The 11,299-nt window shown below is 47.6% G+C and overlaps 1 protein-coding gene across 1 annotated transcript in view; it reads right to left on the reverse strand.

Annotated features, from left to right (window-relative positions):
- The window catches only part of PKD1 (polycystin 1, transient receptor potential channel interacting), a 196,672-nt gene that overhangs the window by 78,466 nt on the left and 106,907 nt on the right, over positions 1-11,299 (reverse strand). Inside the window, 2 exon segments of the mRNA XM_087973113.1 lie at positions 1,577-1,720; positions 10,735-10,881. Coding sequence (XP_087829239.1) covers positions 1,577-1,720; positions 10,735-10,881 — 291 coding nt within the window.

Here is an 11,299-nt window from a genome sequence, read left to right on the forward strand (position 1 = left end):
CAAGGTTGGAGACCCCTGCCGTAGTGCATTATCGTCTTTCCCATCAAAGACTTTTAGGAGGACGTGCAAAATGGAAAGAACGCACCTGGTTTCGCAGCCCTAAAGGCAAACAGGGATTTGTATCTGTGTTTTGTGTAGGGGGGTGTGTGTGTGTGTGGGTGAGTTATCCTTGGCCAAATCCCTATCATTCAGAAGATCTTGTATCATTATTCCTTCTACGAACCTCAAGAGAAAATCATCCTTACTTCTATACCTACATATCCCAGTGTGGTTCTCCTTTGAAGATGCTCCAAAACAAGCCTCACAACTAGTAGAGGGGAAAGGACCACACCGGTACATGAAAAACAACGGCAGGCCACAGAGGAAGAGCTGGCACGCTGACTAGCTCTTCGGTGGCAAGCAACGTGGCAGCGGAGCTGGTGGTATTGCTGAAGCCTGGAGGTGTCGGAGACACTTGGCAAGCCCGTCTTTCACAACATGTCGTGGAGGTCTGCCAACAACATTGTGAAGAAGTCTAGACTGCAACACCGAGGGATAGATGAGAACATATCTTGCTGTGAGTTAAGTTATTAAAAAGGCCTTCTCGACATGCTTCAAAGAGGGGGAAATAAAATCCCTTTTTGACGAGAGTCGTCTGTGTACATCTTGCAGGAAGGAAAAAAAGAAAAAAAAAGAAGGGAAGAGCAAACAGACAAGCGAAGAAAGGAAAGGCAAATGAGGGGAGGGAAAGGAAAGGAGAAAAGAGAGGAGAGGAAAGGAAAGGAAAGGAAAAGAAAGGAAAGGGAAAGGAAAGGAAAGGAAAGGAAAGGAGAGGAAAGGAAAGGAAAGGGGAAAGGAAAGGAAAGGAAAGAAAGAAAGCAAAGCAAAGCAAAGCAAAGCAAAGCAAAGCAAAGCAAAGCAAAGCAAAGCAAAGCAAAGCAAAGCAAAGCAAAGGAAGAAGAAATTAAGAGAAGGGAAGGGTAGGGTAGGAGAAAGGAAAGGAAAGGAAAGGAAAGGAAAGGAGAGGAAAGGAGAGGAAAGGAAAGAAAAGGAAAGGAAAGGAAAGGAGAGGAGAGGAGAGGAGAGGAAAGGAAAGGAAAGGAAAGGAAAGGAAAGGAAAGGAAAGGAAAGGAGAGGGAGAGGAGAGGAAAGGAAAGGAGAGGAGAGGGAGAGGAGAGGAAAGGAAAGGAAGGAAAGGAAAGGAAAGGAAAGGAAAGGAAAGGAAAGGAAAGGAAAGGAAAGGAAAGGAAAGGAAAGGAAAGGAAAGGAAAGGAAGAAGAAATTAAAGAGAAGGGAAGGGAAGGGTAGGAGAAAGGAAAGGAGAGGAAAGGAAAGGAAAGGAAAAAAGAAAAGGTATAGGGTCTCCCACATTTCCTGTCAGAAATGGTATAGGGTCTCCTGCTTCAGCAGGGGGCTGGACTAAATGACCTACAAGGTCCCTTCCAACTCTTTTTTTCTATTATTATTCTAAAAGAAAAGAAGGCCCCGAAGGTCCCTTAAATGGGTTCAGTAACCCCAAAGAAGAAGAAGAAGCCCCTCCTGGAGCAGGACGACACCCCACAGAGCCCCAGAGACACCCCGCAGGCCTCAGCCTTACCCGCTGGTTGCCATCGTTCTGGCAGTTCAAGCAGGTCCCCTCCAAGTACACGTAGGAGCTCCGGCTCACTTCATAGACCGACTGCGCCTTGCAGGAGACGCACTCCAGGGACACGATGGGGACCGTCCCTTTCTTCAGCAAGACCTTGCAGAGAGAGAGAGAGAGCAGAGAAAAGGTTCCAATGACGCCTCCTCAGAGCCTCCGGCTGCCAGGGGAAGACGGTGGCCGTGGGGGGGCCAAGAAATACACCAGCAGACAAACCAAACGGCACACCCAGGACATGCCATGCTAGGGCCCCTCCGCGCATTTCCTTTCATTCTTCTGTGCCCTTGTGTCTTCTTCAAAACCCGTCCCTTTCATTCGGGTTCCCTTCTGGTCCAAGAGAGAACCAAGCACCAAACTCTAAGGGTAGCATTTAGGGCTCCTTGGATTTCACCCCCAGACCCGAGCATGGAAGTGGTGATGGGGAAATGCTGGCTACTGGCAAGATAGGCAGAAAGGTTTGGCAATATGTCTGCCAAATGTTGGAAATGTCATCAGACCCCAGGTACTTACTACCGTGTTTCTCCAACAATACGGCCTCCCCCAATAGGAAGTCCCAGCATGTTTTATGGGCATAAAATCAAATTAAGACCCTCCCCCCAAATTAAGGCCTATATTAAACATGCAAAATGGGGGGGGGGTGGCGGGGGATGGGCTTGCTGTTAGGAAGTACTTTTGTTGCACACCCGGATATGGTGCTGCCTGCATTGACTTTGGCGTTGGTGGGGCACTTTGTATCGGGAGACCTTCCGCCACTGTTGCTTTCCCTTCTCCCCATGCTGCCGTGGCGTTTAGAGCAACGCCGCGGCGTTTGGCGCAGCCAGCAATGGCTCCTCCCTGCAACTGGAGCCCTGCGGAGACACTTGGCTCACTGTTGCCGCCTTCCCTTCGCCTTCGAAGGCAAAGCCAATTCTTTTAAAAACAATGCCCTACTACCGGTACGACAAAGTCTCCCCTGCCCGAGAGGGCAGCCCAACCCCACGTGGGGAGGTGAATCTCCCGGGGCCGCAGCGCAGGATCGGCCCACCCTGGGAGAAGCGCCCAGCTGCCATCCCTGCCTGGCGCTGGGCAGAGCACGAAGAGCTTCGCCTGGGGCGCCCAGCGCAGCTGACAGGTGGGCCCTCCTGCCCGGCGGCAGAGCTCTCGCCAAGGCAGCGAGCGCCTCCCCGCCAGGCCCTCCGCTCATCCTGCCAGGGCCGCACCAGAGCCATGCGGGCTGGGCAAAGCCGGGAAAGCGAGCCGTGGGTGCATGCCTGCCTGTCAAGCGAAAGAGCCGGGCCGACCTAAGCTTGGCTTCCTTCCCAAGTCCCTCCATCCCAAACCCGAAGGGGCCACCAGGAGAGGCCGCCCGAGGCAGTCATAGCACCCAACCATCTGTGGACAGGGAGGCAAGGCGACGGCTAGCGCCACATCCTCCTCCGAGCTGAGCCCCGCTGAGTTAGCACCTCTGCCTGATGCCCGTGCCGCTGCAGCATTTGGAGCTGCCGGTGCATTTGGAGATGCATGGGGATGGGGACAGGCTGGGCGAAAGGTGGAAAGGTGGAAAGGACGGGTAGCTTCAGGCTCTCTCCGCCGGACCCGCCCACCAGGGAAACAGCGCTGCTGAAGCCGAGTGTCTCCACCGGGCTCCGGTTGCAGGGAGGAGCCCTGAATGGCCGCGTGTGGTTGCGCCAAATGCCACAGCGTTGCTCTAAACGCCGCGGCAGCATGGGGGCAAGGGAAAGCAATGGTGGTGGAAGGACTCCCGATACGAAGTGCCCCACCAACGCCGAGGCCAACATCCAAGCCGTCACCACCTGCCCACCCGAGGATGCAAGGGGAGGAATTAAGTCACCCCCGAAAAGATGGCCTAGCCGTTTTTTCGGGCGTCAAAAAAAAATAAGGCCCGGCCTTATTTTGTGAGAAACACGGTATCATATGTGGTGGACTTGCATGAAAGCAAGAAAATATTGGACAAAAATACATACAGAGTTGGAAAAAGTGATTAAGCAACGTATAGATCTGAAACCAGAAATATTTTTGTTGGGTATATTGCCAGAGGGCTATGATAAAGGGACTATATATTTAGTTTTGCCTGTATTGTCAGTAGCAAGGATTGTATTTGCATAATATTGGAAAAATGAGAACACTGCATTAGACAAGGATGTAATTCGGAAAATACGAAATGGTGCAGAGATGGATAGATTGACATTAAAAATAAAGGATAAAGAAGACACAGAATATTATTTAACGGAATAGATTTTATGAATGGTTAGAGATAAGAGATAGAAATTAGCTTAAGAAAGATTAATGCTACGTATGAATTAAATATAAAGATGGTTTATAATTATGAATATGCTAATATAATTAACGGAATTACAAATAAGCTAGTACAAAGAGAAAACTAGTTAAAATTATTCTGTTATATTATTACTATTGTTACTGGTATATGCATTAATACTCTTGTTCTTTCTTTGTTTTGTATGTAAAAGATATGTCCTGACAATACACTGTATTCAAAATGTTTATGAATAAAATAAATATATATACAAAAAAGAGAGAGAAGATGCTGGCCACATCAGCCCTGCCCAAAGACCTTCTCTTTCCCAAAAAGAGATTTTCAGAAGCTGTTTTCTTAAGTGTTTTCCAGTGGGACCATCTATCAGGGCCACCTGGTCTACCCAATTATGGGACAGAGCATGCTGCTTCCGTTTTCTTGTTTCCCCATCAGTCTGAAGACCCAGCACCTAAAACCCAGCTCTTCTTTCTGATTGGTGGACAGAAGGTACCCAGGGTGGATTTGAACAAATGGTAAAAAGGGGATTTACACTGTAAATTTATAAGCTTCTTCACTCATAGGAATTCACATTTTCCAAATGGCTCTTTTGGCATATAGCAACAGCACTTAGACTTACATACTGCTTTACAGTGCTTTCCAGCCCTCTCTAAGCAGTTTAGAGAGTCAGCCTCTTGCCCCCAACAATCTGGGTCCTCATTTTACCCACCTCGGAAGGATGGAAGACTGAGTCCACCTTGAGCCGGTCAAGATCGATCTCCTGGCAGTTGGCAGAATTAGCCTGCAATACTGCATTCTAACCACTGTGCATCATGGATGGATGGATGGATGGATGGATGGGAGGGAAGGAGGGCAATAGCACTTAGACTTCTATACTGTTTCACAGTGCTTTATAGCCCTCTAAGTGGTTTACAGAGTCAGCCTCTTGCCCCCAACAATCTGGGTCCTCATTTGACCCACCTCGGAAGGAGGGAAGGCTGAGTCAACCTTGAGCCTGGTGAGATTCGAACTGCCAAATTGCAGGCCGCCGGCAGTCAGCAGAAGCAGCCTGCAATACTGCACTCTAACCACTGCGCTACTGTGGCTCATATGGGTCAAGAACTGGCATTCTGGACCGTGCAAACCTGCAAACAGCTTGCCCACCAAGCAAAGCAGAAGGACAGGAGGCCAAGCAGAGAAACAGGGATATTCAACGTAACTAAACCTTCACTTAGAAAGAGGAGAGAGATGATCCTCAACTATTTCCTGAACAGATTTTGAGGAAGAAAAGCTTTCCCCTTTCATCCATATCTTAAGAAAAAAGAAGGAAGGGATATTTATAACAGCAGTTAAAAAACCCAACTAATTGACTTAGGGAATGAAAGTCTAATGGTTAGACAATTAAGGAATGGGCAGCATTAGACTTCAGGATTTAGGGATTCTGGTCTAGAGGACAGATGGTGGTCTATGCACTTTGCCTCCAAAGATTCTGGCCATCATTGACAGCAAAGCATCAGGAAATCTGTTCTGGACTATGGTCACTAAGTCCTGAAGCCCAGTACAGGTAGTCCTCGACTTACAACAGTTCATTTAGTGACCATTCAAACTTATAATGGCACTGAAAAAAAGAGACTTAGAACCCTTTTTCACACTTACGACTTTTGTAGCATCCCAGTGGGATCAAAATTCGGATGGGGTGGGACGGGACCTTCTGCCAAGCAAAATCAATGGGGAAGCCAGATTCACTTAACAACCTTGTTGTAAAAATGTATCCACTGCAGTGATTCAAAAGCCACTTAGCAAATGTCTCGCTGCACAATAGAAATTTGGGGCTCAATTCCGGACGTTAAAAGTCTATCTACTGCTCCACAGACCCCCGGCAATCTCACAGGCCCCGTTTATTCAAATCCACCCTGTGTACCTTCTGCCCACCAATCAGGAAGAAGAGCTGGGCGTTAAGTGCTGGGTCTTTAGGGGGGGGGGGGGGCTTTTTCCAAAGGCCTCCCCCCACCCCCACCCCCACCCCCGTTTCTTCCTCCAGCCCTGCAAATTCCCAGTCAGATCATTTGTTTGGCATTCTTACATGCGAAGGAGATAGTACGGAATGTCCTTGAAAGATTATCAATTTGACGTGAGTTTTTCCTTTTTCTTTTTTCCTTTTCCCACCCTTCCTTCCAACCTCTGGTTTCCAAAAAGAGAGAGAGGGAGGGAGGGAGGAGAGAGTGTGTGTGTGTGAGAGAGAGAGAGATCAAGGCAATTATGGGTTTCACTTGAAGACAAGCTGCTTCTCTAATTGCTAAGCAGCCCTTGAAGCTGGTGATCTAAACCAGAAGGTTCTTTTGGCTTCCAGCAGTTCAGTTCAGTCCTGCAGGAGGCCCGGATACAAAAAAAGCCGCCGTCCCTCCCGCTACGTCTCCCAAGCGGCGGGGGAAGCAAAACAAAGAAAGCGTTGAACTCACACACACCTGACAAAGTGAGGAACCCAAAGCTTCCCACGTTTCCCTCTTTGCAAAGAGGAACTCTGGCTCCGGAGGGAAGCATAGGCTTCATTCTGAACTGTTCAAGGGTGCTGAGCATTCATTGATCCTTGATGCTCTCTGAGCTTGGTTGTTTTCTAGTAGCTGTTTCATTACCCAAATTAGGTAGCATCATGTCATGCCCCTGCTGGAGACTGACTCCGAGGCTGACAGGGAGTGGGAGTGTGGCTCCGGAGATTGTGGAGGAGGCTGGGGAAGGGCACAGTCCGGCTGGGCAGTCAAAGGACGACCCAGGCCCATCCCCTCTCCATCCTAGGGCACGCAGGGAGGAGCGGATAAGGGAGAGACGTGAATGGTGTGGTCTATGGGGGAGGAATGGGCCTTGATCCCCTTCATGGGCTGCAGATGTGAGAACTATTTAAAAGGACGGGCTGCACAAGAGCCAGTGCTGGAAACAAAGCGTGAAAATATTTCTAGTCTGTCCGTTCTTACCTGAGTTTGGCGTCCTTCCCAGTGTGTGTTCCGATATCTGTGGATGTCTTCAAGTCCTTATCTTGTTTGCTTCAGGGTGGTTTGTGTTGTTTTTTCTAGTTATAATTTATAGGTACTTTTAGTTTGAACGGCATGTCCTCCTTCTTGCAACTGTTTGTGGGGGGAGTTTTTTGTCTCCGGTCAAGGATATTTGGAGCTTGAAAGCCAAGTTGAAGGAATTAAAGGGGCTTCACCTGTTTTTGTGCCTGTATTTATTTTGTATCTCACCCTCGGTCATCACACACCATCAACAGCACTGATGACGTTACCTAGCTGGGTAATGAAAGGTCTGCAGGAAAACAACCAAGCTCAGAGAGCACCATGTCAATCCTGATCTACAAATCTTTTCCTTTATTGGTATTCATCGGTTCTCTCAAATACGGCTGCCAGGGAGACAGCCAGTCAGCTCTCTTACCAGAAGATGTGCTGGTGAGATCTTGGGATTTTGATGGAGAGCATGGCAGAGACCAAGCAGGCAGTATTTTAATTTTGATTCCTGCACTGAGAAGCCTCTTTTTGCAAAGGGGAACCCTGGCTCTGGAGGAAAGCATGAAAGCAGAGAGGCTGAACGTGTTCTCCAGCTCCCCGAGACTCCGAAGAGCCCTTCTTCGTCTGAGCTCTGGGTGCATCTGCTAGCATAAAAGCATCAGAGGAGACTATTTTAAGGCGCTGACTGTCTCCCTGTCTGGGAACCTCATTTCAGGACCACGGTTCACCCAAAGATATTATAGGAGGAGAGCTGTTGTTTGGGCACGATAGCAAAAATCAGGAGAAGTCTGGTAGCATTTTTCCCAACTCGTATATTTTATTGCAGAGAAGAAGTTTTCAATCAGAAAAGGGGCTACCAGACTCTTCTGATTTTTTTTTTTTTTTTTGCAAAGCTAGAAGTAACAGCCCAGCACCTCAACAGTCGTTGCTGAGATACGAGACACAACAAGTACACTTACATCTTCTAGATGGGCCTGAGTCTTTCCTTCCTTCCCCTAAATTGGCTCAGGAGCCATATTTTTAAGGCTCAAATGCAGGAAAAGACGATGTCTGGAGTTGGCAAAACTATGTCAGGCCTCAGTTCTCATTCCAGGGATCGGATACAAAGCCAAACTCCCGTCTCTCACTAAGGTCTCCCATCCCAGACTGTTGACAGAGCCTGATTAAAAGATTTAACGGATTAATAGAGTTGGAAGGGACCTTGTAGGTCATCTAGTCCAACCCCACGCCTGAGCAGGAGACCCTACACCATTTCTGACCGATGGCAGCCCAGTCTCTTCTTGAAAGCTTCCTGGGATGAAGCTCCCACAACTTCTGAAGCCAAGTTGTTCCACTGAATATAGAATAGCAGAGTTGGAAGGGACCTTGTAGGTCATCTAGTCCTACACCATTTCTGACGGATGGCAGTCCAGTCTCTTCTTGAAAGCCTCCAGGGATGAAGCTCCCACAACTTCCAAAGGCAACTTCTGCCCATGGGTGGATTGCTCCCACTGTCAGAAAGTTTCTCCTTATTTCTAGGTTGAATCTTTCCTTGATTCCATCCATTATTCCTTGTCTGGCCTTGGAAAATAGCTTGACCCCTTCCTCCTCTCTGTGGCAGCCCCTCAAGTATTGGAACACTGCTATCATGTCTCCCTTGGTCCTTCTCTTCACTAGACTAGCCAGGCCTGAGATCAAGAATGTTCAGTACAAATCCACTTGACTGATCCTGAACTGTTCAAGGGTGCTGAGCATTCATTGGTCCTTGGTGCTCTCTGAGCCTGGTTGTTTTCTAGTAGCTATTTCATTACCCAAATTAGGCAGCCTCATCAACAGCACTGATGACGTTACCTAGCTGGGTAATGAAAGGTCTGCAAGAAAACAACCAAGCTCAGAGAGCACCAAGGACCCCCTCATGTCAATCCTGAGATACAAATCTTTTCCTTTATTGGTATTCACCGGTTCTCTCAAATATGGCTGCCAGGGAGACAGCCAGACAGCTCTCTGACCAGAAGACGCGCTGGTGAGATCTTGGGAGTTTGATGGAGAGGATGGCTTCCACTGGATGCCTCCCAGCAGAGACCAGGCAGGCGGTGTTTCAATTTGGATTCCGGAACTTGAGCATGGGATGGGACCAGGGGTGGGATTCAAAAATCCCAGCCACTGGTTCGCTGCCCGGTTGCTGGGTGGGCATGGTCATGGTGGGCGTGGCCTACCAGAACTTCTGGGAGGGCTGTTTTGCACCTTCCCCAGAGTCCGGAGGCTTCCCTCGGGCCTCTGGGAGGGCAAAAATGGCCTCCCCCATGCTCTGGAGCAAGAAACAAGCCCATTTCCGGACTTCCAGAAGGCCCGTTTTTCACCCTCCCAGAGCCTCCACACGGACCCTGTACTTACCTGCATCCAAAATGGGCCACGTGGAGATTCCTGGGAGGGGTGGGGAGGGCTGGGCGGGGCCAGCTGGGCGGGGCCAGCTGTTCGGTTCAACAACCGGTTCAGCGAACCAGATGTAAATTTAACATCTGGTTCCCCCGGACCGGTCCAAACCAATAGGATCCCACCCCTGGGTGGGACTCGATGGCCAAATGGCTCTTTTCACCCAATGAATTACTCTCTCTCTCTCTCTCTCTCTCTCTCTCTCTCTCTCACACACACACACACACACACACACACACACTCGCCCCAGGAGGCTTCCTCACCACCTTAACTTGCTGCTCTTTTCTTTTTCTTTTCTTTTTATAGGCAGATGGACACCCCTTCCCTCTAAACCTTGGTTTGCAGAAACCCACATGCTGTATTTTTTTTACAAGTTCCACTGGGGTCTGCGTAAAGTCCTGAAGCGTTCTTGAGGAATGATGCCGGTGGTGGCACTTTGCTTGGCTGTATGCCACTTTCCTTGTGAGGGAAGATCCCCAAGGAATATATTCATATTTTCGTTTCATGCTGCTTTGAAACATCAGCTCAGGCAACCTGAAAAGTGTTTGCATGTCAAATGAACGCTGGAAGTGTAAAAAATAAAGAAGGGACATTTTTATCCTCTATGGCAGAGGTCTCCAACCTTGGCAACTTTAAGACTTGTGGACTTCAACTCCCAGAATTCTCCAGCCAGCTCTGCTGGCTGGAGAATTCTGGGAGTTGAAGTCCACAAGTCTTAAAGTTGCCAAGGTTGGAGACCTCTGCTCTATGGTGGCCATGTGATAAAGCAAAAAACAAAAAAAAACAAAAAACTGGAGTATGATTCATATTTTAATACAGAAAATTCTGAAAATGGAGATTAAAAAATGAAATCAAACTTTTGGGTCTAATGGGAAAAAAAAATGGAGAAAAAAAATGGAATTACTATATATGTTGACAGCAACAAGACTATTATTGAATGTGCAAAAATGAAAGGAGACTTCGATTCCTACCGTGGACGATGAATGGTTGCAGAAGTTGATGGAGTTGGCCGAAATGGCAAAACTGACCACTTTGATCAAAGAAAAGGCCCGAGTACTTTTGTTTCCACATGGAAACCGCTTCTGAACTTTGTGCTTGATGTGGAAAAGAATGAAATTCTGACTTTGGGTTTTACAGATTAGATTGATAGATCTTTACAGAGATGACTTGTTCGTATTATTATGGAAAAGCAAAAAGCAAAGTGATTTGGTGCTAATGCCTTAGTCTACTACAACAGAGAGAGTCAGAAATCAATGCTTCTTTTTCTTTAACTTTCCCTATTTTCCTCACTTTTCTTTCCCCTTTCTCCTCTCCCCTCATTGCTCTTTTATTTACTTTTGCACTTTATAATACTTTATAACTTAATAAAATGTTGTTGTTTTTTTAAAAAAAGAAAAGGGTTTGACGACATGGAGGCAGAACAAGCAGGGGAAAAGAGCCTTGTTCATACATACGGTTTGATTTGTGGCTTCTGAATCCATGCCTGGTTTCGATATGGTGAGGTCAAACGTGTACTCCACGTCTGCTTCTAGCATGGCCCGTGGGATGGTGACCAGTCCTCCTGTGGCACTGAAATTGAGGCCATGCGCACCAGGTGAATTCTAGTTTGTGTGAGGATAAAGAAGGAGAAACTCTCAAAGTCCGGAGAGAGTTAGTTGCGTCCCAGCTACCCAGATCCAAGGTAAGCTTTAACCTCGACCCACCAAGCCTCCCCATTATTGTGTTTTCTCACAAAAGAAAATATAAACTTATCACACTACAACTATTCCTAATATCTCTGCGGGTGTAGCTGAGTAGATGAAGCTTCCAAGATAAGGCTTGTCTTCAGTGCAGTATTTGAGATTAGCACAGTAAGTGTAATAAACAATTTTGTCATACATGCCTTTGATTCTGAGTTCCAAAAGTTGGGAAGATGAAAAGGACAGAAAGACTAGCCTACATCTTTAAATCAAGGACAAATTAGAGATTCTCTAGGCTCCCTTCTGCCCCAAAGGAGGAAACTCAAGTCCCAAATGAAAA

Source organism: Notechis scutatus, chromosome 12 (assembly GCF_049901735.1).
Source record: "Notechis scutatus isolate UNSWTSFEM ecotype Mainland chromosome 12, rNotScu1.2, whole genome shotgun sequence".
In the NCBI taxonomy this organism is placed as follows: Eukaryota; Metazoa; Chordata; class Lepidosauria; order Squamata; family Elapidae; genus Notechis; species Notechis scutatus.